This window comes from Pogoniulus pusillus, chromosome 8 (genome assembly GCF_015220805.1).
Source record: "Pogoniulus pusillus isolate bPogPus1 chromosome 8, bPogPus1.pri, whole genome shotgun sequence".
Classification (NCBI taxonomy): Eukaryota; Metazoa; Chordata; class Aves; order Piciformes; family Lybiidae; genus Pogoniulus; species Pogoniulus pusillus.
Window position 1 is genome coordinate 17,816,023 of NC_087271.1, and position 26,931 is coordinate 17,842,953.

At 49.0% G+C, this 26,931-nt stretch overlaps 2 protein-coding genes across 16 annotated transcripts in view; one reads left to right on the forward strand and one right to left on the reverse strand.

The window, feature by feature from the left end:
- Positions 1 to 7,149, forward strand: part of RAVER2 (ribonucleoprotein, PTB binding 2) — a 46,406-nt gene extending 39,257 nt beyond the window's left edge. For 3 of the 12 annotated variants that reach the window (XM_064147418.1, XM_064147416.1, XM_064147417.1), the window contains exons 12-14: positions 921 to 1,010; positions 1,793 to 1,921; positions 5,011 to 7,149. In XM_064147418.1, the coding sequence (XP_064003488.1) occupies positions 921 to 1,010; positions 1,793 to 1,921; positions 5,011 to 5,157 (366 nt within the window). In that variant the 3' untranslated portion in view covers positions 5,158 to 7,149. The other 9 variants (XM_064147423.1, XM_064147424.1, XM_064147415.1 and 6 more) reach the window with 8 other exon arrangements.
- Positions 7,150 to 7,293: 144 nt separating this feature from the next.
- Positions 7,294 to 26,931, reverse strand: part of JAK1 (Janus kinase 1) — an 88,254-nt gene continuing 68,616 nt past the window's right edge. For 3 of the 4 annotated variants that reach the window (XM_064147409.1, XM_064147407.1, XM_064147411.1), the window contains 17 exons: positions 26,320 to 26,477; positions 25,264 to 25,387; positions 23,202 to 23,388; positions 21,858 to 21,964; positions 20,237 to 20,383; positions 19,246 to 19,333; positions 18,600 to 18,727; positions 17,356 to 17,491; positions 16,815 to 16,966; positions 15,217 to 15,367; positions 13,919 to 14,013; positions 13,596 to 13,788; positions 12,867 to 12,991; positions 11,796 to 11,968; positions 10,348 to 10,465; positions 9,748 to 9,858; positions 7,294 to 8,895 (listed from right to left, as the gene is read on the reverse strand). In XM_064147409.1, the coding sequence (XP_064003479.1) occupies positions 8,794 to 8,895; positions 9,748 to 9,858; positions 10,348 to 10,465; positions 11,796 to 11,968; positions 12,867 to 12,991; positions 13,596 to 13,788; positions 13,919 to 14,013; positions 15,217 to 15,367; positions 16,815 to 16,966; positions 17,356 to 17,491; positions 18,600 to 18,727; positions 19,246 to 19,333; positions 20,237 to 20,383; positions 21,858 to 21,964; positions 23,202 to 23,388; positions 25,264 to 25,387; positions 26,320 to 26,477 (2,295 nt within the window). In that variant the 3' untranslated portion in view covers positions 7,294 to 8,793. The remainder of the gene's footprint in view (positions 8,896 to 9,747; positions 9,859 to 10,347; positions 10,466 to 11,795; positions 11,969 to 12,866; positions 12,992 to 13,595; positions 13,789 to 13,918; positions 14,014 to 15,216; positions 15,368 to 16,814; positions 16,967 to 17,355; positions 17,492 to 18,599; positions 18,728 to 19,245; positions 19,334 to 20,236; positions 20,384 to 21,857; positions 21,965 to 23,201; positions 23,389 to 25,263; positions 25,388 to 26,319; positions 26,478 to 26,931) is intronic. The other variant, XM_064147410.1, reaches the window with a different exon arrangement.

Consider the following 26,931-nt stretch of genomic DNA (forward strand, 5'->3'; position numbering starts at 1 on the left):
GATGCTGGCTTGGAAATCTGTATTGCTCCAAGCCCCCTGAGGTAGAGCAGGTCTGCTCGGGCAGCTGACTGAATCTGGAGGACAGAGAGAGGGGCACATGCATGGTTTTGTATTGAGGAAGGTCTCAGCTTGGCCAGGGAGGGGTGGAGGGTATGGGGTTGCTGCATGATGGTCGCTGCAGCCAGGAGCCAGACCCATCTCATAGTTGAGTTAGATCTGGTGAGAGTTGTTGGTTAGATAAGCAAAAGTGATGTTGTGTGGGGTGTTGTGCTGTGTGGCTCGTGTAAGCACTAAGGTAGCCTGCAATATTGTGTTTGAGTAGTGGCTGTACATCCAATTTGATGTCTCCTGGAATTGGTTCCTAACCCCAAATCCTTCAAATACTGTAAAAAAAAAACCCAGGGGTGGTGTAGGATGAGTAGGTTTGGTCTGGCTTTGATGACATGAAGAGCTCAAGTGGTGTCACTCAGGTGCAGAGGTGCCATGTGTCACATACACAGAATCATAGAGTTGTTTGGCAAGAGACTCTGAGACCATCAAGTCCAACCATTGACCCAAGACCACCATGGCCATTAAACCATGCCCCAACGTGTCATGCCCACATATTTGTTCAACACCTCCAGGGATGGTGACTCTGCTACCTCCCGAGCTGCATTTGTGTCCTTCCTTCCCTTCCCCAGATTCTGCTGTGCTTGTGTCTGCTGCCAGGGCAGTGATGCTGTGAGTGTCTTCTGAAGCACTTCATGTGGTTTTCAGGGTTTGGTCTGAGCTTTGTCACTGGTGTCAGATGTGTTTCAGTGCCTCATGGAGAGCTTTGCCTTTTAGTCCTTCTCACGTCCTGCGAGGCCCTAAGAAATGTTGTCGTTTAAAGCCATCTTAGTAAGACAGCTAATGGGAAGAGGTTTTTTCCTCCTCTATAGGAGGCTGTTCAGCAGTGGTATCAGCATTATGCTCAGGCATATAACTCTACCCAGGCAAGAGCTGGTGACTTTGAAAATGAAGCCTCTGAGGTGAGAAATCATTGTTTTCTTCCTGTCTCGACTGGCTGTTTCACCCATCAGCTGCGAAGGTGCTTTTGGACTCCAGACACCTGCTTTGTTTGCTGGGAGTGGCTGCTGCCATTGGCTCTGCAGAAATAAGGGGCTGGAGAGTGTGGGAGGAATGGCACTGCATGGTCACCTTCTGCAGGGCAGTCCCTCCTGGACTCATAGTCACGCTTTTGATTGTGTCTGGCATAAGTATTCCTCTCTAAAATCCCGCACTTAAAATGCTCCTGCCAAGAACGACCACACCGCAGCCTTATCTCCCGTAGAGTCATAGAGTGGGTTGAGTTGGAGGGGACCTTGAAGACCATCTAGACCCACCTCCCCAGAATGGGCAGGGGCACCTCCCACTAGACTAAGGTGCTCAAGGCTTCATCCAGCCTGGCCTTGAACACCTCCAGGGAGGGGGCATCCACAACTTCCCTGGGCAACCTGTGCCAGAGTCTCACCAATTAGGACTGATTCTTTCCTGAAGGGTCATTCCTTGCCCATTCCATTCCATAGAATGAGGTTTCTGTGACCAGTGAGAAGCACTTTAAGGAATTAAATGAAGTAAATATCCCCCAAATCCTCCATCTGACTCCAAAAACTGCTGCATGTCTGAGCTGCTGTGCACTGCACGCTCCTCCTAGCAACTGTGACTCAGGGATTTTCATTCCTGCTGAGTGCTTGTTGCTTTATCAAGTGAAAAATGATTCACTAAACCTATTTTCTTTCAACTTCTGGTTGATGATGCATTCTGCATTTAGGAATCGACAGGTGGACCTTACCCAGACTACAGGACCTGCTTGCAGGTCATGCCAACACTTTACAGTGGAGCCCAGGGATCATACCAGCCAGTCAGCTTGCAGCTTCCTCCACAAAGCCCATTAAAGAAGGTGAGAGGAGAGACCCACCCTGATCCAGGTGGAAGCACTTCTTACTTGTCATGTGCTGCCACCGAGTGGACTTTGGTCCCAGAAACCAAAGCACAGCTTTTCCACCACATCTGGGCTCCTCAGCATCCTGAGCTGCTGGGATCACCCACAGGTCCTGGTGGATTTGATAAATAAAGCAGTGGTTGGGTAAGGTCAATCAGTGCCAGAACCCCTCAGAGCCCTCTAGCATGCTGGAGATGAGTGCCCCTCAGTGCCCTCGAACCAAAACCCCCAGGAAAAGAGCAGCTGGGTGCCTGTGAACCAAACCTCTCAGAGAAATGGTGTCTGTGCAAAAACCCTTTGAAGGAGACAAAGTACAAAATGCCCAAAAGAGGAGGGAATTCACCCTGGTCTTAGATGGGGTTTTGCCTGACTTGCAGATGTTCTGCAGTAAGTGCCACTGGGATAAGACCTCCAAAGGGGAGTTAGAAGTCAAGGCAGGATCCAAGTTAGCTGTGACCTCCACTTTGTGGTAGCCTTAACTGGAGGAGAACCAGTTTGGAATGGCTTTCATTTGAAATTATAACAGATGTCAGATGGAACTTACTCCAGCCAGACTGATTGAGCAAAGCTTTGTCTGCTGCAGCCTGTAGACAGTTTTCATCAACAAAACAAGTGGGAGGGATGGGCAAATGTTGTGGAAGCCATGAGGACCAGCTCCAGTCTGGCCTAGCAGAAGGCTGCTTTAACACAAGCCAGGACAGTGAGTTTAAAAGCTTTGCTCAGTCTGAACAAAAGAGTTCTCATTTCCCAAGTACCTTAGGAGTCCTGAGCACCTCATACCCTCATGTTGTAGGTAAATCCCATTACTTCTGGTTTGATGGGATGGGATAGGCCTTAGCAGCCAGATTGTTGAGTTTCTGTCTTTGCAAGTCCAGCTCCAGCCATGAGAGAGCTGATGATCTCTTCAAGTGCTGCTGAAAGGATGCTGAGCTGGTTCTCCAGCCCAGCTTGTGGTTCTTTGCATGACATTAAGGCATGCTGAGAGGAGCCACAACTGAAGGCAGCAGTGGCATCTGGGGGAGCTTATGGGCCTCCTGCATGTCTCTCCTCCATCGTGACTTTAAATGCCTTTGCCGTGTGGGGGCTAGCAGCAGGATTCAGCATATGATGTTCTGTTATCCAGGCTTGGAAAAGACCTTTGCAGATCATCTCGTCAGAGGTGCCTAGGATTACAATGTCCAGGTGGATTTGGAATCTCTCCAGAGAAGGAGAATACACAGCAATTGCTGTAGCAATTCATGACTTCTGGATAAGAGACAAGGAGCTGGCTTTGCATGTCTTGGGGTGAAGGTGGCCAAGGCCATTGGTGTGAGCCATGAAGTCTCTAGCTGTGTGCTGCTGTGTCAGGCTCCTGACAGCTCAGCTATGACTGGAAGTGAGTGACACTGTAAAAGGAGGAGATAATCTGGGGTTTGAACTCACCTTTCAGTTATCCACCTCAAGAGGAAGGCTTGTGTGTGGAGCTGACATTGAACAGCTTGCTCAGAAGCTTGTCTTGTTGCCAGATGCCAGGAAAGGCAGAGTGGTTGGTCCCTTGGCATAGATGGAATAGAAGCACAGTTTGCCTCCATAGTGAGGGCCTTTGCTCATCCCTGGGAGAGAAAACTAAGTCTTGGTGAAGAGGACACACAGAAGCTCTGTACTGCTGCTGTGTGTGCCTGTGTGGGTGCACTTGTTTTAACCTTGCAGCCTTTTTCTCCTGCTTGTGTGGGCTGCTTTCCAGAGGTCCAGGAAGAACGTGATTGGAGGTTTGTATGAAGCCCCCAGTGGTGATGCTGCACTCTGCCAGGTGAGCCAGCACATGGTGGAGGGTCACGTTGTACATGTGACATCCCCGTGGCTGTCAGAAGTGGGGACAGGGAGGAACACCCCAAGTCTTTCTTCAAGCACGTGTCTGTTGGTGGTAGCAAGTGCTGAAGTGAAGTTGGACATTGTTAGGGGGGTAATGTGATTGGTCAGTGAGCAATTTCTCTGCTTCTGAGAACTTCTGGGAAGACCTGGGCTCAGGAACATTTGGTCAGCTCAGCTGTTCTGAGTGAGTGAAGGAATTGATGATGTTCCTGTTTGTGAAATGTGAAGGTTTCTGAAGTACTCCGGTGTGAGCCAACCCCCACCCCAGACCTTCTGACCTAGGACTCTCAGTGTGCTTGAGCAGGTCGTGGTGAAATCAGGTCCAAGTGGTTGTTACAGGGCAGATGCTCCCATCTTAGAATGAGGTGAAATTAGTGGCACAAGAGGGGAAAGGGAGAAGTGATGGAGAACCACTGATGAAGGTGGTGTGCTCTTGTGTATGTGCAGTGCCACAGGTGCATGGACAGTGCAACTTCTGCCTCTGAACGATCTCAAAGAGGAGCTGAACCTTGTATACCCCAAGGAGCTTTTGGTGGTGGGGCAGCCTTAGGTCACCTGTGCCCTCACCAGAAACCCTGCTCTGGGGCTCTCAGAACTTTGTGTGTGTTGCACTGAGGTGTTTTAGTTGAAGTTTTGTTTGAAGAAGCACTGCTGCTTTCTCTTTCACCATGGTACCACAGGTGAACTGGTGTCTGCCACCCACCATCCACAGCACACACATGCTTGGGCATGGCTGCAAACCAAGTCCTTCAGCATCTGACCTGCCATGATTGATAGCTGTGCCAGGACGCTTTTAACTCTTTCAGCTTGCCAAGAGAACAGAAAGAGGATTGAAAGGTGGCCCAGTGGTGCTGAACTTGACAGGATGAAGAGGTCTGGAGCTGCTGCGCTGCTGCAGGGGCATGGCCATGACACTACGGCTTTTTATGCAGCAGGCCCATGGCAGTGCTTTGCCCTCACAAAGCCGCGTGTGTGGTGGGACACCAGTGCAGTCATGGCTGGCTTTTCTTTTAGGACAGGGGCATGGGCACTGACTCATGAGCTGTATATAGCTGGACCCTGAAGCCAAAGGAGTCGGTCGGGCCTTTGGAGTTGGCCAGCAGCTCGTGAGCCGCACTAAATGCCCAGCCCGTAGCTTTATTTACTGCCCCCGGTTACTCTGGCTTATGTGTCACTTCTTCCCCTCTTGTCCTCAGGTGGCTCCAGCACGGAGTGAAAAGCGGAGCTCCTCGTACCTCATTCCCTCCCCAGAGCCTGGCCCCGTGGAGTACCTGGGCCAGCAGCCCGCGGGCTCCGCAGCTCGCTACGCCGAATCCTCGCTCAAGAAGAAGCGCGTTTATTGAGACCCTGGCTGCCCACCCCTGCCTCGGGGGGGTGAAGGTGGGACCTCTCTTCTCGTACCTCTGCTATTTATTGCTGCCTTAACTTCAGACAAGTCCTTCTGCTTTCTGTGTGGGGTGTGAGTATCCCAAGAGGAACAGACCCTCTGTAGGGGGCAAGTTTGCCAAGGAACCGGTACGTATTGCCATGAGGTTGGCCACGGCTTGGTAGTCTGGAATCACCTCCTGAAAGGCTGCCAGGTTGTTGCCTCAGTCACCTGCCACTGGAAGGAGCAGTGGGCTGAGGCTGGCAAAGGAACCGGGTGAGTTTTGGCAGCTTGCTGGCTGAAAGCAATAAGAATACTGAGGAGGGAATGCTGAGCCGTGTGGCAGTCCTCAGGCTGAGGGATTTCACAGATGAAGTCTTGAGAGAAGGAAGGGTATTCTTTTCTTATTTTTTAACTCAGAATGTGAGGTTTGGGGTTTGGATTTTGTTTCATTTTGGGTTTTTTTTCCACTCTTTACTTTTTCCAGGATTAAGAGTTCTGCATTTACAAGCCTTTATATTTTTAATAGTTCCTCTTAATCCTGGAAGGGAGACACATACCAAATGTATTACCAGAGCCTCGGTGATGCTCTCAATAAATGGATGTCGGAAGTGAGATGCTAACCTGTGTGCTGCCTCGCAGTAGCTAATTCCTTTTGGCTAGGTGACACTGGACAATGAAATAACCTCTGTCTGCTTTTAGGCCAAGAATCCACAGCTTTGCCTTCTTGGAATTAGTGCTGTACAGTTTGTGAATGCTTCTGGGTGTCAGGCAGGGCTGCTGGCAACACTTTCTGGTGGTGGAGTGTCGGTAAAGGTGACTGGAAGAAAGCAACTGCCTGGTCTGCTTTTACTGACAACTTCTTCTGAATGGGGATGATTCAGAGTTAGAGATGAAGCTCTACTGCCATGCTCTTCAGATGACCTTTTTAATTCTGCCTTCCTGTGCTTTGCTCTTTCCTTTTCTTCAACCATCTTAATTTTTGAGATGTGCTGCACTCCAAAGCCTGCTTGAGGAGAGCAGCCTGGCTCTGCTTTTTCACTCCTGCTACCTATTACCCTTTGCATGAAGTTCTCCCTGGAAGAGCACATCCCTGGTGTACAGGATAGGCTCATCCCCATGCAATGGAAAACTGCAGCAGCCTCTGCCTGTGGCTGTGGCACAGACTGGACTGCCTCTGCCCATTACCAGCCTGGCTCGCCAGGGCAGATGGCAGCACACAGCCACCACTTCCCAGTTTGATCACTGTTTCTGGTTTTGTTTGTTTGTTTTTTAGAAGACTTTGTATTATTTTTAGCATATTCATTAAGCAGCTCTGCCTGGAGCCTTTCTCCTCTGCTGTTAATCCTTGTAGCTGGAGCCTTAGCCCTCACTGCTTTTGAGATCAGTGGTTGTGACAGGTGAAGTATGAGCCAGCGTCTGACAGCCTGGGTTTGCTGCCTTGGAATCCCAGCATGGTGGGAGTTGGAAGGGACCTCTGGAGATCATCCAGTCCAACTCCCGCCCTGCTAAAGCAGGGGCACCCACAGCAGCTTGCCCAGCATCACAATGCCCAGGTGGGTTTGGACTCTCTCCAGAGAAGGAGCCTCCACAACCGCTCTTGGGCAGCCTGTTGCAAATTCATTTGGCCTGAGGCCAGAACCCAGGGCCTTTTTCCCTTGATCTTGCTGGAAAATCCTGAAGCCATTTTTTTAAATACTGAGGTTCTTAAACTCTGCCTTTCAAGCTTTGTGATGTGACCACGGTAGGCATTTTCAAAGCGTAAAGCCCTTCACAATCAGAATCCCTCCTCCCTCTGCAGCTGTGTGTGCTGCACACACAGGACAGCTGGAGGAGCTCTGGTGGGATTCCATGTGTGTGTATAGATTAAAAACTGACTTGTAATAGTTTTGTTCCTCCTGTTTGTATATGCAACCTTCTCAACTTGTTAAGCTTTTCAATGAAAATAAATCATTGGTTTCCATTGAAAGTGGATTTCTGTGGGAAGAAAAACACCTCTGGGCTACCCTTAAGTTATTCTTTAATGAAGGGAAAGGTGATTTTGACAACAGCAGGCTCTGTGCCCCATTTAAACCTCTTTCTCTGTTTAATTTTAGATTAAAGATAATGCCCCTGGAGAAAAAAAAAAATCTTTATTAGATTTGTTTGTATAAAGAGTAACAAAGTGTTTACAGATTTAAATCAGGTTCATAAGTGACATACAGGGAAAAAAAAACAAAACAAAACAGGTAATACTGTAAAAATAAATCTGACCTCCTTGCAGCTCATAATTACAATTTTATATATATATATATATATAGTTAGGTAAAGACCTCTCTCTGTTATTGCCAGAACTGTCTCCTTGGAGCATTTCCAACCTTCCAGGTGTGGTGGGAAAACAACACCCTCCCCACCCTGCCCAGATCCGCAGGTTTCCACCGTGCCCTGCTGAGCCTGATGCTGGCAATAAAATGTCTGTGGTCCCAATCTGGCCCCACTGGTTTCCCTTTGGTTAACTGAAGGTAGCATGGTTTGAGTCTGGAAATCCAATTCATTAAAGATCGAAGCCTCAGCTTTGGCCCAGGGAAGGGCTGCACTGCATTGCTCTGCTGAGGGAATGTGTTGGCCAAAGAAATCCTCAGCCACAACTCCTGGGATGGGTGGCACCACTGCTAATAAGAAGACTGTTTGATATGCATGAGGAGTTCTTCCGTCCTGGGGCCACACCCGTGGCGGCTGAGCCCTTTAACTCTTTGTGAGGGGAGTGCTCCCCTGGGGTCTGTACACAGCTGCATTTCTTTTTCTAGCTCCAGAGTCCTACTCCCCTCTCACTTGCAGCACAAGCTGCCAGCATCCTGCGTGCAGGTGCAGCAGCAACACGAAGAGTGGAAGCTGCAGCAGGTGGGAAGAGGTGAGGTGGGAGGGAAAGGCTGAGCTGGGAACAGCAAAGAGATGTCTCCAGAAAAGGTTTTTCGCAGTGGAACGGTAAACAAACACTCTGAGCCATAACTCTGTCTTTGGCTGGGCTTTGTAACAGGGCATGAAGCAATGTCCAGTCAGGTACAAGAGCTCAGCACTGCAGCACAGTTATGAGCTGATTTTTCTCTTCTCTGGATTTTTAAGCCAGACTTGTTTGGTTTGGGTTTTTTTTTTTCCTTCTTATTAAAACTTAAGTGCACATGAAGGCTATTTTTAAAAAACCCATTAACATCATTAACTTCCTTCCTCTAGACCCAGTAGCTTAGCTGTCCAGGGAACCAAAGTGTACAGCAGGCTTCTTCTGCCACGCCACAGCTTGGGTTGCAGCATCTCTCTGTCTGCATTCATCAGGGTGCTCCCAGCTGGATAAAGATAAAGCTGCCTTCTGCTCAGAGCAGCAAAAACCCAAAACAGTTAAGTTGTTGTTTCTGTCACCTTTAAGTTAATTTATCCCAACTGCTGACTAAAATTAATAAAGGAAAACTGTTGGCCAAAGAATCCTTTAAACCACATTAGCAGAGTCAGAGTACAAATTACAGCAGTTACCAAAAAAAAAAACCCAAACCAAACCAGAATGTCTGGGGCCATTGATATTTGGGCACACACAAGTACTGACAGGCTAGAAAAAAAAAACCCAAACCAACCCAAATTGTAATTACATTTTACTCATAATTGTTTCAAAGCCTTGGATCAGGTTGTGAAAGGTTGTCCGTTCGTCATGCTTGAAGATCCAGCACTTCCTCATCAGCTGGTCCACCTAACAACCACAGAGAGAGGCATTTTTAGACTCTCTGAAACACTTTGTTGGGTTTTCCACTCAGTAGGAAGGGGAAGATTCTCACTGCTGGGAAGTGAAGGGTGCTGACAGACACACGGAATTGCTTTGGTTGGAAGAGACCTTTGAGATTGTGGAGACCAACCATTAACCCAGCAATGCCAGGTCACCACAGAACCATGTGGTCATCTCCATGGCTTTTCAATCCCCCCAGGAATGGTGACTCCACCGCTACCCTGGGCAGCCTGGTCCAGGCCTTGACAACCCCCAGTGGGAATAAATTGTTCCTTGTGTCCAACCTAAACTTCCCCTGGCACAACTTAAGGCCATTTTTCTTGTCCTACTGCCTGTCCCTTGGGAGAAGAGACCAACCCCTTACCTGGCTCCAGCCTCCTTTGAGGGAGTTGTAGCGAGCGATGAGGTGTCCCTTCAGCCTCCTTTTCTCCAGGCTGAACAAGCCCAGTTCCCTCAGTTTTCCCTCTAAGTGGCACTTAATTGTCTAAACTCTCAGCCAGCTTCATTGCTTTGTTCCCACCAGCAGAGGGCTTCCAGCCCTCCCATCACTGCCGTGGCCTGAGCTGGCCCTGCTCCAACATGTCCCTGTCTCTGCTGTGCTGAGGACTCCAGAGCTGGCCCCAGCACTGCAGGTGGAGTCCCAGCGGAGGTGCAGGATCCCCTCCCTCCACCTGCTGCCCAGGCTGCTGGGGATCAGCCCAGGACAGGGCTGATATCCTGGGGACAGCCAGGCCTACCCAACCACGAAGGAGGGACACTTCTGCTGCTAGTCTAGCATCCAAGGAAGGGCTCTGCTCTGACAGGGCAGGTGCCTGTTACCTCCTCCGGGCAGTTGGGTGGGCGCGGCAGCCGCTTCTCTTCCTGCAGGACATGCACCAGCCGCGCTACTGTCATCTGTCCCTGCGTGGGGCCAATCATCTTCAAGAACTCCTGTGAAAAGAGCCAGAGTCAGGGCCACAGCCTCTCACCCTGCACAAAGCCAGGCCTGCAGTTTCACATGAAGGTGACATTTGCCTCAAAATGAAAACCAACAGTAGATGCTTCTCCTACAGACACTGTGCACAAACAGTTTCCTCATCAGGACAAGCAGTCACCACAACTTACAGGGTCTTTCTTTACTGAGAGACAACCTTGAGGGTTCTTTTCATAGCATCATAGAATGGTTTGGGTTGGAAGAGAGATTAAGGATCCACTTCTTCCATAGCCCCTGTCCTCCACTAGACCAGCTTGCTCAAGGCCACATCCAATCTGTTTTTGAACACGTCCAGGCTTGGAGCCTCCACACCTATCTACAACCTGTTCCAGTGCCTCACCACCCTCACCATCTTTCATAAGATAAAGACAATTCATCTACTTCTTGTTTCCCAAAATCACACATTTTCTTCAGGTTTAGCAGCAATTTCTTTCACAACCACTTACTGCCATGGGGCTGGACTCAGAATCACAGTAGGTAAGCAGCTCATAGAGTGTCACCCCAAAGGACCACACATCTGAGGCAATGTAGAATTTACTCTGCTGCAGGCATTCTGGAGCATACCTGAGGACACATCAACACAAAACTTTACTCAGCTGCACAGATCTACTCACACATGCACAGAGAACTGAAGAGGCAAGTTCTGTGTTTGCAGAGTTAGAATCATAGAATTAACCAGATTGGAAGAGACCTCCAAGATCATCCAGTCCAACCTAGCACCCAGCCCTATCCAGTCAACTACACCATGGCACTAAGTGCCTCATCCAGGCTTTTCTTGAACACCTCCAGGGACGGTGCCTCCACCACCTCCCTGGGCAGCCCATTCCAATGCCAATCACTCTCTCTGGGAAGAATTTCCTCCTAACATCCAGCCTAGGCCTCCCCCAGCACAACTTGAGACTGTGTCCCCTTGTTCTGTTGCTGGTTGTCTGGGAGAAGAGACCAACCCCCACCTGTCTACAACCTCCCTTCAGGTAGTTGTAGACAGCAATGAGGTCACCCCTGAGCCTCCTCTTCTCCAGGCTAAACACCCCCAGCTCCCTCAGCCTCTCCTCATAGGGTTTATGTTCCAGGCCCTCACCAGCTTTGTTGCCCTTCTCTGGACACGTTCCAGCACCTCAACATCTCTCTTGAATTGAGGGGCCCAGAACTGGACACAGGACTCAAGGTGTGGCCTGACCAGTGCTGAGTACAGGGGCAGAATAACCTCCCTTGTCCTACTGGCCACACTGTTCCTGATGCAGGCCAGGATGCCACTGGCTCTCTTGGCTACCTGGGCACACTGCTGGCTCATCTTCAGCTACTATCTACCAGTACCCCCAGGTCCCTTTCTTCCTGGCTATTTTCCAGCCACTCAGTCCCCAGCCTGTAGTGCTGCTTGGGGTTGTTGTGGCCAAAGTGCAGACCTTTGCACTTGGTCTTGTTAAATGTCATCCCGTTGGCCTCTGCCCACCTATCCAGCCTGTCCAGGTCCCTCTGCAGGGCTCTCCTCCCTTCCAACAGATCAACACCTGCTCCTAGCTTGGTGTCATCTGCAAACTGATGATGGATTCGATCCCCTCGTCCAGATCATCAATAAAGATATTGAACAGGACTGGGCCCAGCACTGATCCTTGGGGAACACAGGCTTGCCATGCCCCAGCAGGACTAAGATAAGGTACAACTGTCACAGAGCAAGTCACTCCAAAACTAAAGCATGGGGAAAATGGATCACTAAGTGCAGCAAAGAGTGGCACTAAAGCAGCTAAGAGTAATCTGCCAGGTGCCTCCAGCTTGCTCTGATGTCGCACCTTGAGTTAGGGCCCTTAGGATCCCTAAACAGCCAAGTCTACAGGAGCAGAAAACATCCTGCAGTGCACAGGCTGGTTAAAGAGAATGAGCTGTAAGCTACTACCAAAAGACAGGGCTGTCGAGGTCATCCTTCACGGTGTAGTACTCCTTGTCGGTCTCAATGGCTTTGGTGAGGCCAAAGTCTCCAATCTTCACTCTGTTCTCGCTCTCAACGAGGACGTTTCTTGCTGCTAAGTCGCGGTGCACGTACTGGCGGGAGCCTAAATAGTCCATCCCCTAAGAGAGAAGCAAACCTTTCACTCTGGTTTCTCCAGTACTTTAGCCACTGGTGGTCTCCAGCTTCAAATGCTCCCTTGCTCATGGGGCCAAACTGTCTGGCCTTCCCACGGCAGGTTCTCCACCTGCTAGCACTTTGCAGGGTTTCCTGACACATACCCCCCCCTTAACCTCTCTGCTGCTGAGACTGATGGTTTTGCTTTGTGCTTTTTAGTTTTCAGCTCAGCAGCCACAGAGTATCTTTGGTTGGAAGAGACCCTCGAGATCATCCAGTTCAACCTTTGACCCAGCACTGAGGGTCAACGCTAAGCTATGTCCCTCAGCATCAGGGCCACATGCCACTTAAACACCTCCAGAGATTGTGGCTCCACGTGGGTGGAGTGGTGGGCAGACCATTCCAATGTTTGTGTTTGATAACCCTAAAGGGTTGTCCAACCATCTCCAGACCCTCCTCCCCACAGCAGCCATTCCTTTGTGTGCTGCTACAGCTGACTTTTCCAACTGCCTGGTCCACCAGAATCACAATCTCCCAGCCTCCTGCAGAAAGCACTTTGCTTCACATGGCCTCACTGCTCCTGCAGATCGTCCTCCCTTCAGACTTGCACGCTGCTCCTTCCCTCTTGCCATCACACACACCCTTTCTAAGTGCTGTCCTCCCTCCTAACGCTTCCAGCTCTGCAGCAGGAGCAACTTCTCACAGCAGCCTTTTATGCAGGGGAATCTGTTAGTTACTCCCTTGCTGATCTTTGTGCCAGGAGCACGTGAAGCACAGGAGACTGCTTTGTCCTTGGGGACACAGCGAATGGCTTTGGCCATCAAGGTGGCCTCTCCTTCCCCCTTCTATCTCCTAAAATAATGGTGCAGCAGAGCTGGAGAGAGGCTTTGGTGCCAGGCTCACCTTGCAGATCTGAACCGCATATCTGAGCAGCTGCTTGAGGTTGATTTTGTTCTTGTTCCGGGGCAGATACTCCTTCAGGCTCCCAGAAGGAAGAAACTCCATGATGAGTTTAAACCCACTGCCTCCTAAAAACAAGAAGATGGGTTTAATTTGCACCCAGACAACCCTCTCATGTTGCTAACACAGAAACTTGTGTCCAAGCTCACAGCACTGGGAGCATTTGTGACTGTATTGCATGACTGTGGCCAGAGCATGGGCTGAGACCACTTAGCACCCACTGAGCTTCTCCAGATGTCCTTCAGGCAGGACTGAACTCAAAGTTCAGGACTCAGGAGGGCTTATCAGAAAGCTGGGATGGGCTTCTGAGGAAGGCCTGTTGTGACAGGACAAGGAGTGATGGTTTGAACTAAAAGATTCAGACTGGAGAGAAGGGAGAAAGGTTTGACACTGAGGGCAGTGACAGCCTGGTCCAGGTTGCCAATCTGAACAATTGCAGGTCAGGTTGTTTGGGGCTCTGAGCAACCTGCTCCAGTTGCAGATGCCCCTGATGACTGCAGAGGGGTTGGACTAGATAAGGTCCCTTCCAACCCAACCCAGTCTGTGGTTCTATGATTCTTCAGTGAAGAAAGAGATCTAAACCCCTAAGGATTTGCTCTTTTAAATGTTCCATTTGAAGGCAAAGCCTTCTACCCTTGGTGTCTACTGTTAACGTTCCACATGCAGATTTACCATCTTCTGTGCAAATCCCCTTGTATTTGACAATGTTCTCATGATAAAGATTCCTCAAGATTTCTATTTCCTTCTTCAGATCAGCAATGTGACTCCCTCCACTCTCAGGCTTTAGAGATTTCACTGCCACTTGCTCCCCTGTGTTGTCACCTTCTGGGTCATATCTGCAGAGTTCAACCTTGCCAAAGTGGCCCTAAATGGAGAAAAAAAAGGGAAGACAGAATGAATTAAAACAACAGTGACCAGAGGGTCACTGGGCATTTAGGATTGCCACCTTCCTGGTGGCACACAGGTCTGTGCTCTGGTGCTGAGGCTCCTCTTACCTCGCCCAGATCCCGGATTCTCTTCAAGAATCTCTTCTCAAACAGTGTGGGATCCACCTCTGTAACAGGCTTCTTCTCCGAGACGATGTCAGGGTCTAGGAGTGCAAAAAAAGGCCCAGCTCAGACAGATTCTTGCAAGGACATCTTGCTCTTGACACCTCAAGACATCCCTGCCCACTCCCAGTCTGCTGCTGTCAGGGCTGCATCAAAAGAAGTGTGACCAGCAGGGCGGTTGAAGCAGATGAGCTCTGAGGTCCCTTCCAGCCGAAGCCATTCTGTGATTCTACGCCAAGTGAGTGGATTCTGCCTCTCTGCTCTGCTCTCCTAAGACTCCACCTGGAGTACTGCATTCAGTTCAGGTGTCCCCAGCACAAGAAGGACATGGAACTGCTGGAGCAGGTACAAAGGAGGCCACAAAGATGAGCAGAGAGCTGGAGCATCTGCCCTGTAGGGAAAGGCTGAGAGAGCTGGAGCTGTTTGGTGTGGAGAAGGCTCCAGGGAGACCTTACAGCAGCCATCCAGTACCTGAAGGGAGTCTACAGGAATGCTGGGGAGGGACTGTTTACAAGAGCTTGTAGTGACAGGACAAGGGGGAGTGGATTGAAGCTGGAGGAGGAGAGATTTAGACTGGAGATTATGAAGAAATTCCTGAGGGTGTGAGACACTGGAACAGGTTGCCCAGGGAGGTTGGGGATGTCCCCTACCTAGGGTGTTCAAGACCACACTGGATGGGGCCCTGCACAACCTGTTCTAGTGGAAGGTGTCCCTGCCTATGTCAATACCAGAGGAAGCTAAGAAATCATTTGAGGTCTGGAACCGCTCTGCTGTTGAGTTAGGGCTGTTCAGCAGAGGCATCTGCAACTAGAGCAAGCTGCTCAGAGGCCCAAACAACCTGACCTGGAATGGTTCCAGGGATGGGGCAACTGAAACTTCTCTGGGCAACCAGGGTCTCACCACCTTCAGTCTCAAACACTTCTTCCTCCTCTCCAGTCTGAATCTCCCCCATCACCCCTTGTCTTGTCACAACAAGGCCTGCTCAGAAGTCCAGCCCAGCTTTCTGACTGGCCACTTTAAGTCCTGAAAGGTCACCAGAAGGTCTCCATCGAATGAAATAGCAACACCAACACAACTTAAGCCACACACTCTCCAGCAAGGCTCAGTTCCCGTGGGGCAGGAGGGACACAACAACATTCTCCTGTCAATACAACCCAAGAGATGGAAGGATGCTGCTGGAAGCGCTCAGCTTCACCAAATGAAGCTTACCCCACCTCCAGCTGACAAGCAAATCCATGCCTTACTTTGTTCCTCCAGTTTGTTGATGTCTCTCATGATGGCTCTGAAGAAGGGTCTGCGGTGGGGGTCATAGTTCATGCACTGTTTCATCAGGTCAGCCAGCTCCTTGCAGGACGGCGTTGCCAACACAACGCGCCCCTCGTAGAACCTCTCCTTCTGCAGACAGAAACGTCAACAGGAGTTTCAGAGCTGCACTGCATCCTGTCCTGCAGGAGCAGGTGGAGCCTCAGCTCACTGGGAACGTCACCTTGCCAAAGAAATCCTCCTTCTCAGCACTAACTCTACACCAGACTCTTCTACCGTCAGAAAAGTATCCTTGTGCAGGGCTTGTTCAGCCTGGAGGAAAAATGGTTCAAAGGGAACCTTCTGGCTCTCTACGACTCTCTGAAAGGAGGCTGGAACAAGAGGAGGTTGATCTCTTCTCTCAAAGAACAAGGGGTAGGACAAGAGGAAATGGCCTCAAGTTGCCCCAGGGGAGGTTTAGGTTGGACATGAGAAATAAATTTTTCCCCATGAGGGTTCTAAAGCACTGGCCCAAGCTACCCAGTGTCCATCCCTGGAGGGGTTTCAAAGCCATGTAGATGTGGTGCTGAGGGACCTGGCAGTGCTGGGTTAAGGGTTGGACTCCATGGCCTTAAAGATCTCTTCCAACTAAACCAATTCTGAGTCTGCTCCATGAATCTGGTGTTGTTTGGAGCAACCACACCAAACCTAGGAACTTTTTAACCCGTGCTGCAGATTTCACCTTTCAGAAGGTCTGAGGTTTTTCTGGCCACGTTTTCCACATTACTCCTGCAGCAGGACAAATGGCTGAGTGGAAACACTTGCCAAAGAAACACCACAAGCCTGGCTGCTCTTCACAACCCCTGAGAAGGTACCCACTTCAGGCCATATGGGCTGAGGGTGGGCTTGAGCATTTTGTCAGTCCTGCAGAACCACCCTGCTGTCTGCCACATGCAGGAAGCGAGATGTAGCCAGCATAGCAAGTTCCTGGCAGCCACCTCCTGTTAAACAACTGGGGCAGTGACTCAAGTGCTCTGTCATTTCCTTCTGAGGAGCAGCAGCTGCCTCGCTCCATCACCTTACCAACACAGCAAAGCTTCAAGAGAGGAGAAGCACATTTGGAATGTATGGTGGACTCCAACAGTGCTGAACAGAAGCTGCCAGCAGCAAGGCAGAACAAAAGCTGTTTCAATTTGGGTTTGATTTCAGAGTGAACAATAATGGTGCCCTGCCAGGGGACCAGTTCTGAATCCACATCCACAAGAAACCAGCAAGAACAGAAGCTGCTTTTACCACAGAACTTCAAACAGTTTTATAACTGGACAAAGAACATTTGTGAGCATCAGAAGCTCTGCTGCTATGCTGAGGTTTGAGGCCCCCTCCAGGAAGGTCAGGTTGAAGCAACAATTAGTGATTTTTGTAGCAAGGAGAATTCCTGCTGCAACTTGTGGCAGCTGAGATGGATCAGGTCCTTATTGGGTCCAGCTGAGCTGGTTTGCATCTGAGTTGAAAGCAACTCAAACAGGGTATGGAAACTGAAGTAGCAAAGAGAAGGAAGTAGTTGAGATGTCGAGGTCAAGTTCTTGTGCCATGGTTTTACCTCTGCTAGCGTCTTGTCCTTCAGTGGTACTTCTCCATTGTAGCAGATTTCCCACAGTGTTGTACCAAAGCTCCACTTATCTGCTGCAACACTTAAATTTTTGGAGTCTTCAACACACTCGGGTGCGATCCAGGGGATTCGCTCCACGCATTCTGGGGTAAGACACAGCATCAGCTTGCAGTCACTACCAGAAGACTGAAAACCTTCTAACTTCCTCCTTCTCTAACAGCTGCTCAACTACCATTAACTACAGCAGCAGCCCCTGAGCAGCTTCAGGAAGTCTTCATTCGCAAACCCCCCACTCTCAGAAGGGCGTTTCTGTGGCTTCCCAAGCTTGAGCCGTCCAGAGACTCAGACTCCTTCTGCGCCATCTCAGGAGGCTTCACGTGACAGAAACAAACACGAGCAGCACCCACTGAGAGCAACACCCCTTTGCTCGTGTGAAGGAACCAAAGCTTACTCCTTCTAATCTGGAGCCAGGCCCAGCTGCTCTAAGTGCTGTCTCCTCCCTTCCCCTTTCGCGCTGGGTCTGGTACCCTACCTTGTCTGGAGAGGACAGTTATGGGTATTCCTGGGTCACTCAGCTTTATGAAGGGCCCATATTCCGTGTCGATGCCTTCTCTCGCCAGCAGGATGTTTTTGGTACACACATTTCCATGCACCAAATCCTTGTCCTCCTGCAGGAAGGGAGAAGAACAGTGAGTGCAGTGAGCTGGCCACAAGCTAGCAGTGAGCTCTGCAAGCGCTCTGACATCTGTAACTGTTGGGCATCCCTGCAGCCAAGCAAAATCACAGCATGGGAGGGGTTGGAAGGGATCTCTGGAGGTCATCCAGTCCAACCCCATTGCCAAGGCAGGGTCACACAAGAACAGGTCCAGAGAAGTTCTGAATGTCTCCAAAGATGGAGACTTCACCACCTCTCCAGGCAGCCTGCTCCAGGGCTCCATCACCCTTAAAGAAGGTCCTCCTCATGTTTAGATGGAACTTCTTATGTTCAGCTGTGTGCCTGTTACCCCTTATCCTGTCACTGGACATCACTTGAAAAAATGACTGGTCCCACCCTCCTGACACCCACCCTTGAAGTATTGGTAAGCATTTATGAGATCTCCCCTCAGACTTCTCTTTTCTAGACTAAGAAGCCCAAATTCTCTCAGTCTTTTCACAGAAGAGAGATGTTCCAGTCCCCTCAGCATCTTTGTAGACCTTTGCTATACTCTCTCTCACAAGTCCCTGCCCAGCTTGAACTCATGATGTGGCCTCACTAGGGCAGAGTGCACCTCCCTGCACCTCCTTGCCACACTCTTCTTGATGCACCCCAGGATGCCATTGGCCTTCTTGGCCACAAGAGCCCACAGCTGGCTCATGGCCATCCTGTTGTCCAGCAGGACTCGCAGGTCCTTTACCCCAGAGCTGCTCTCCAACAGCTCAGCCCCAACCCTGTGCTGCTCCATGGGGTTGTTCTTCCCCAGGTACACGAACCTCCACTTGCCCTCAGTGAATCTCATTAGATTTCTTCCTGCCCAGCTCTGCAGCCTGTGCAGGTCACACATAAACTGAGGGCAAATCCAGCACATCATCTCCTTGCCCTGCTAATAACCAGCTGCTCATCACTTTCTCTTAGAGTCCTTCTCCTCAAAGCACCATAATGAACATAAGAACAACACCCCACACCCTGCCCAGCTCCTCTACCCAAGAAAGGATATTCCTCAGTTACTACTGCACAGGAAACCTCTGCAGGCTTAAACTGCAGCCACCAGCAGTGCTTTTGCCCGGATGGCTTCTTACCAAGTAGCTCAGTGCACTTGCAAGTTGCTTAGCAACTTTGAACTTCCAAGGAGTTGTCAGAACTTCGCTTTTCCGATGCATGAACAGATCCAGAGGCCCAAATTCAACAAACTCTTCAACCATGATATCTACAAAGTCAAGGGCATGAAGTCAGTAGTGCATGAATCTGGGGCTGGAGCAATCTAAGGGGCCTGCTGCCATCTTCTCCCCAGGCAAGGGAGGGGATAGGATGGCTTTATTTCACCTGCCTCAAAGTTTATTTCAGCGCTCAGAGTCCAAATTAAAAGGCTGAGAGTGGCTTTATGTAGTAAATGAATAGTAAACCTGGAACAAAGCATTTCAAAGGCCACAGGGCAGGGAAAGAGCTTCTGCCAGAAAGCTGGTGTGTACTGACACTGCCACTCTGGCATTCTGACCTCAAGGAATCATGCTGCAAAGCTCTTCTTCAAAGACAGCACTTCAAGAGGAAATTTGTTAGTAAAAAGAACTTTGCAGGTGCCTAACTGTTCCAGTTCCACTCCTGCCTGCACTGAAAAATCAAGAGGCAGCAGCTGCTGACCCCAGCTCCCCCCGGGCCAGCACTGAGCTGAATGTCTGCCCTGTGCTGACCAAGCTTGCTGCTCGCAGAGGCCTTCACTGAACTCACTTTCAACGTCGCGGACGCAGACGCCATGGAGGAGGACAATGTGCTTGTGGGACACCTGCCGCATCATGCTCGCCGTCTCAAAGAAGGCCTGGGGCAAGGGGAAAGAGGGGAGCCATTAGCTGCTGGTCTCTGGCAGCCACTCGAGAGTTCAGTGCACACAGAGCAGCAAGTGACAGAAGCACGTGTCAAGGATCAGTGGCTTCTACTAACATAAAGAACAGAGAAGTGGTTTGGAAAAGAAGGGACACCTAGATGTCATCCAGTCCAACCCCCCTGCAGTCAGCTCAAAGCCCTGGGCAGCCTGACCTGCAATGATGGGCTATCTACCACATCTCTGGGCAACCTGGGCCAGCATTTCACCCCCTGCACTGTAAAAACATTTCTTCCTTTTCTCTAGTCCAAATTTCCCTCTTATAGTTTAAATCCATCACCCCTTGTCCTGTAAAGACAGCCCCTGCTAAAAGCTCTATCCCAAACTTTCTTATGAGCCCCTTTAAGTACTGAAAGGCTACAAGAAGATCTTCCTGCAGCCTTCTCCAGGTTGAACCACCTCAACTTTTCTCAGCCTGTTCTCACAGCAGAGGGGCTTAAGCCTTCGGCTTATTTTTGTGGTCTCCTGTAGGTGTCCAACAGGTTCCTATTCCTCCTTGTGGTGAGGACTCCAGAAGCAGCAGTTGATCTCCGAAGTCCTCCTCCTGCCTATTTTTGTGTTTGGTTATCCTGGATGTGACCAACACGGTTGCTGTTCCCCACCAGATGTGCTCCAGCCAGACCCCACGCTGCTGCCTCTCCAATGAGTTTATCTTCAAAATGCTTGTCAGTGACAGATTTAAGTGCCAAAAATGGTGAGCGACACCTTCAGCCCTGCCCCATTGCCTTACTTCATCCACAACCCTCCTTTTGAAAGCCTTTTTAGAGCTACCTATTGTCATCTGGGGAAGCTCAGCATTCATAGTGTAACAGACAAAAAAAAGGGAGAAATAAAACTTGCCAAAGAAATGTCTCTGTGGCTGGGGTCCAACACTTTGAGGAGGACTTTAATCTCCTTTTCATTTTGGTATCCTTCATTCTCATCATCTTTGTAGTTGAGGATCCCTGAGTAAATCTGTGTTCTCGTCCCTCTTCCAAGATGTTCACCCTAGGAGATAACACACAAGATATTTATCAAAGCAGGGGGTGAAGCAAAGGAGTGTAAATTAACCCAGATACTTGATTCTGCCTCTCCAAGTAGAGGATTTAGCTCTTCACTTGATCTAGCTACATGTAGACTTAAAACTACTACAGTGAGAAACCACCAACAGCATGCTACTCTTTGCTTGAGTGCTCTCTCTGAGCACACTCACCACTGTAAGCTCAGCAGCTACCAAAGAGCTATTACAGAACCACAGAACCATTTTGGTTGGAAAGACCTTGAAGATCATCAACTCCAACCATTCTCTAACTCCATCAAGCCTGGTGCTAAACCATGTTCCTCAGCACCACTTCTCTGCCTCTTTTAAACCCCTCCATGGATGGGGATCCAACCACCTGTTCCAGTGTTTGAGAGCCCTTTCAGTGAAGAAGTTTCTTCTGCTATCTCCATTAACATCAAACAGGTTCAGTGTTTAACTTTGTCAGACTAAACACCAAATGAATAAATAATAGTATGCCTCTTATTTACAACAAGCTGCCATTAAGGTGATCTTTAATGTGCTTCCAAAAGTTACAGGAAGTAATATTTCAATGGAATGCTTTGTTTGGGAAAGCAATTTCCTCCTAAGTGACAGAAGATTCTGCCTTGGGATAGTTTTGCGGGAAGCCTGCATGCTGACTGTAGAAACACCGATCAGGAACTCTAATACCTGCCCCAACTGCACGACTCAAGAGCTCAGATCAAACCCAATTCATTTACATTTGTCCAAAATGCATGACTCAAGAGCCATCAAAGGTGATTTGTGCATTCAGGTCACCTGCACCACTAACTGCACACTACTGTCAGGACATTTGGGCGTTAAATCAGTTTGCAACACAGAATTTGGACTGTTAGGGACTCTTTTAGAACCGTGGACTTGTTTCACTTGGAAGAGACTTCTGAGATGATTGAGCCCAACCCTTCAAATACCTTTTGAACCTCCAGAACACTTCAGGCTTGAGGTTTTTTGGTACTGTAGGATATTTTACTGTAGGCAACTTGAGGTTTAAGATTAAACTTGATGTTTAAGACTCAACTCAGAGTTTCAAGTCAACCCTCAAGCTGCCTGTCTCTTTGGTGTGTCAGGCTTTTAAAAGATCCAGCCACGTCTTGCAACAAACCAGTTAGGACAAGGAGCTTTTAGGACTTGCATGACTTCTAAGCATGAGCTCAGAGACATCTTTTCTCCACAGACAACAGAAAGTGCTCAGCTATCAGTTTGACTGCCAGTGAAAGGAATTACTTCCAAGCTTTTCTTCTTGCACACAAGGACATAAGAACATCTGGGTTCTGAAATAAGAGGCTTTAACACAAAGTTTTGATGAGGAGCACTGGCAGGGGGAGAAGCAGGCAGGACAGGATGATTTTGTGACCTTTGGGTGCAGTGGGCTGCCATACGTCTCTGATTACAGAGGAGAAGCACAGTGGAGCAGCTACCTACCTGTATGATTTCTTCCTTCAAGATACGATGGAAACTCAGCTGCCCAAGGTGATAAACAGGCTGCCACTCCTGAGCCTTCTTGGTTGCAACTAGCAAGTTGGAGATTTCTGGAAGACAAGGAGAGAAAATATTCTTTAGGGCTTCTCCAAGAGAACTGCATTCACCTTTCTGAGTCTGCAGCGTTACTGTGAGTGAAAAACCCCAAATGAATGAGGAGGGAGGAAAGCAGAACCTTTGACTTAAATTCTGCTCAAGCAAATTCTATTCTGCTACTCAACAGAGAACTCAGAGCTATGTATGGTAAGTTAAATGTACAACGTCAGTATTTGCCATATTGAGGCTGGTATCAAGCAACTGAATGGTAGTTATTGCACTGAGAAACACTCTGGACTGAAACCTGAGTACCTTAAATAAAATAACACATTCTCATCAGCTTTGTAGTTGAGGATCCCTAAGGATCTGTCCCTCCTGCCAACAGTCCCTTTTCCAGTGTTCAGACAAGTAAGTAAGCAGTAGCTGGAATCCCATTTCTTCTCTTTATCTCCTTGAAAATCTCTTGGGCAGGAAGGGACCTTAAAGACCATCTAGTTCCAGCTTCCCTGTCAGGGGTTTACAGCAAACGATCTCAGCAGGTGCTGGCATTAAGAGTTTAACAGGTGCAAAGTTGCCCTGGCCCTCTAAAGTCTGACCTCACAGCTGGATCCCCTGCCCTAGCAGTTGCAGACCAAGCCTTCACTGCTGCTTCATGAAGATTAACAGAGCTAACAACAACTCGCAATGACAGCAAACAAGCTTCAAACCAAAGGCTGGCACACAACCAGCGCAGGCTGCAACCCTCTTTTGCTAGATGAACACAAGTTGATGCATGGTGGCACTGCCTGGCAAGTGTGACTCTGTGGAGTAGAGGAAGAAGCTTATATAGTCCCCTCTTTGGCACACTTTTTCAGCCCATGACTCTGAGTCAGCTGTGAGTTCCACCCTCTGCTACCAATACTGCAGGGCCAGCCGTTTGGGTGTGAAAAGGGAAACCAGAACTTCTCTCATCTGAGAAGTTCACACCAAACAGGGCTCACGAGAAGCACCAGCCCCTGAGCATCCCATCCTGAGCTCCTAAGAGTGAGAACCCTAACCCTCAAAACTTGCTAACAGTGTTCCTTTTGGGTTTTGGCACAACTCCTCCTCCACAGAGAAGGAAATGGCTTCATCTATAGCTTTTTGAGTAACAGAAGAGCCTCGCCACACAAGAGCAAAGAATCAACCCAAGGCACTAAGAATGCCTCCTCCCTCTGGAGCTTGCTTCCACTTGACAACTAAGTTTCTTGCCTGTCTTAAAGGACACATTACCTCTTGGTTTGGGTTGGCAGCACCTCTTCAGGGTAAAGCTTATGTTGTCTGTGCGAAGTATCTGTCCTTTCAGGTGATCCATCAGCTCTTTCAAGGATGAGAATGGCTTGTTTGAACCATGCAGGAAGTACTCGCCTTTCTCCACCTCAATCTGGAAGTTCTTGTGCTGGACAGAATTATTTATCTGCTGTTAGCAGGGGAGGAGGCAGGGAAAAAGAAAGCAAAATGGAATCATTAAAATGAAAGAATATTTGAAAGCCATAGAAGTTCCTCAAAAGCCTTTGAAAATATATCTAGGACCAGGTCATACATTCAGTCTCAGAATGATTTGGGGTTGGGAGGGACCTTAGTTCCAAGTCCCTTGCCATGGGCAGAGACACCTTCCTGTAGCTCAGGTTGCTGAAGGCCTCATCCAACCTGGCCTGGAATGCTTCCAGGGAGGACACATCTATCACCTTCCTGGGCAACCTGTTCCAGCATCTCACTCTAAAGAACTTCTTCCTGATCTCCCAGCCTAATATCCTATTCCTATCACTTGCTCCCAAGACAGGGATCCTCTAATGACTCTCCAATGCAGTAGAGGGCCCAAAAGTTCCTGTAACCTTCAGTTCCAGGAAGGGTCCTAACAAGAGTGGAAGAAGAGCACCATAAATATGCAATCATCTAGCAAGTCCAGTTATGACCCTCTGTGTTATGCACTACACATGAGTACACAGAAACTCTGACTCTGCAGAAGGAATTTTCACTTCACTTGATCACCAATAATCAGGACCATGGTTTCAAAATATCAACTTAAAAACAGCAAAACTCCCTTTCACAACCCAGATTGTTCAACAGGTGAAACAAGATTCCAGGCTGTTGTTGAAACTTTCCAGTTTCATTCAAATGATCTGAGGAAGAGTGACAGAACTTTGGGACTTCTCTATCTCAAGCCCTTTTACTTCCTAGTTCTGCTGGATCTAATGAGATCATCTACTCCAGCCTCCCTGCCACGAGGGACATGTCTCAACCAGACTCACCTACCAATCTGAGCCTTGAACATCCCCAGGGAGGAGGCATCCACAGCCTCAATGGGCAACCCATTTCAGAGTCTCATCTTTCTTGTACTGGAGAACTTCTTCCTAAGATACAGTCTAACTCTGCTCTTCCTCAGCTTGAAACCATTCCCCTTTACCTGTCTCTAGACACCCTTATGAAAAGTCCCTCTGCAGCCTTCCTGTAAGATTCCTTCAGGTAGTGGAAGGCAGCTATAAGATCCCCTCCTAGAGTCTTCTCTTCTGTAGACTGAACAACCCCAGGTGCCTCAGCCTATCCTCACAGCAGAGTTGCTCCAGCCAGCTTTGCATCATCTGTTTCCTCTCTCAGCCTTGCACTGAGGCTGAATGACTTCCAGAATAACATGATCTTAGAGGTCTTTTCCAACCCAAACAATTAAACAATTCTGTGGTTCTGTATCAACATGAATTGTACTTCTCCCTCTCTACTCTGCCCTGGCACCCTGCCTCTGCATCTGGAATACTGTGGCCAGTTCTGGGCACCTCAGTTCAAGGATCTCAGGGAACTGCCTGAGTCCAGCGCAGAGCCACAAAGATTATGAAGAGAGTGGAACATCTCCCTGCTGAGGAAAGGCTGAGGCAGCTGGGGCTCCTTAGGTCAGAGAAGAGGAGCCTGAGGGGTGACCTCATTCATGTTTATAAAGGTGTGAAGGACAGAGTTGGGAGGACAGAGCCAGGCTCTGCTCAGAGATGTCCAAAGATAGGACAAGGGGCAAGAGGTGCAAGTTGGAGCAGAGGAGGTTCCATGTGAACATAAGGAGAAACTTCTTCACTGTGAGGGTGCCAGAGCCCTGGAACAGGCTGCACAGACAGACAGGTTGTGGAGTCTCCTCTTCTAGAGACATTCAAGACCCACCTGGATCTGTTCCTGTGTAACCTGCACTAGGTGATCCTCCTCTGGCAGGAGGGACGACCATGTGAGGTCCCTTTCAAACCTGAAGATTCTGTGATTCTGTGGCAGGAAGCTCATGACCAGCTTACTGCTGAGAATGCCCCACCTGACGTACCTCTGAGCCCTCACAACAGGTGACTGTCATGAGGATGTGGTTGAAGTTGGTGCAGCTCCACCTCAACACATACATTCCTGCTTCGTCCCCTTCCAGTCGCAGTTTGTTGATGGCGTATTCCGTGCTGGAAAAGTCAACATGAGGAAAACCAAGAGATGAGTAGCTGCCTCCAAAAGCTATCATTAGTGAATACACAGGAGAGTAAGCCTGTTGCTGGAACCAAAATGTCTTAGCAGCAGCTTAGAAATACTCTTGTTGCTGAGATACAAGCTCACTGTGTGCATCACGCTCACAGTGAGCTGCAAAAGAGCAAGGCAAGAAAGTGGTGTTAAGCTCTTAACATGCTTGATGGGGCAAACTCTGCATCCACCACAGCCTACATGCCTGTAGAGTTCTTCTCAGTTTTCTATGTGCTGCACCTTGAAACTTAAAAAGAGCCAAAAACGTGGTAGAAGGGAATAGAATTGCTTTAGCTATTTACAACCCCACAAAGGCCTCCAACCAAGCCTCCCAGGGTCAGGGTAGATACAGTTCAGCTTGGACTACCTAAAATATTCCCCTGAGAACAACTGACAGTGATTTTTATAGCCACCTTTTTAAATGAAGTAAGCCTCAAAATAGCCCAGCAGTGAGAAAACTCCAGGTTTAGAGATGACTAAGCTGACATGGAAAGAATCAGTGATATTTTTTCTTTATCATCATTAGAAAAAACAAAATAGTTCACAACCTTTCCTTAATTAACAACCCTCCAAACGTTCAACTTCCTCAGAGGTTTCAACCTGCAGTGGCATGACAGGACTATTGAAGTTCTTCACAGAGAGAGTGATTTCCCATTGGAAGGGGCTGCCCAGGGAGGTGGTGGAGGCACCGTCCCTGGGGGTCTTCAAGAAAAGACTGGATGAGGCACTTAGTGCCATGGTCTAGTTGATTGGTTAGGGCTGGGTGCCAGGTTGGACCGGATGATCTTGGAGGTCTCTTCCAACCTGGTTGATTCTATGATTCTATGATTCTATTATTACAGTGGAAGGATTGAAAAAAAGCCAAGTATTTACTAACCAAATGGGTCCATGACATCCATTCTTGATGTTGTGCTCAATCAGCGGGGGAGCCACGTCAGTGCAGAGGTAATGGTGGGCATCTGCTGTCAGCCTGAAGTAGCCATCTATCAGCGATGCAAAGGACAGGGCCTCCTCGTGTGAGGACAGTCTTAACTCCTGTAACATAAAGGTGCTGTGCTAGTTTGAAGCTGGCTAGAATGTTTGGGTGAGAAGGACTAGATTACAGGCTGTGAAAGGAAAACAATGCTGATATCTACTTCCCTCATAAGCTTGCTGAGATGTATAAGAACAAGAATCAAAACATAGATAAGGCACTACTCCTGCTGGGGAGCTCTGAGCTGCATCTCTCTAGCCTCTTTCTGCCATTTCTCTGATCAATCCACTTTGCTTCCTAACCCCCTGGCCCGACCTCCATTCTTCCTTGGGACTGGGGTAAGGTTCAGAGGGGTGTGAAAAGGTGAAAGGGCAGTTGGGAGCCCCTCCTGGGGACTCAGGTTTCTGGGAGGGGAATTGTGTTTCTGTATTACCTTTTACCTTGTATATTTCTGTCTATAACTGTATATACTGTAAATATCTGCTTGTGTATTGTGCTGCTGTAAATATAAGCTGC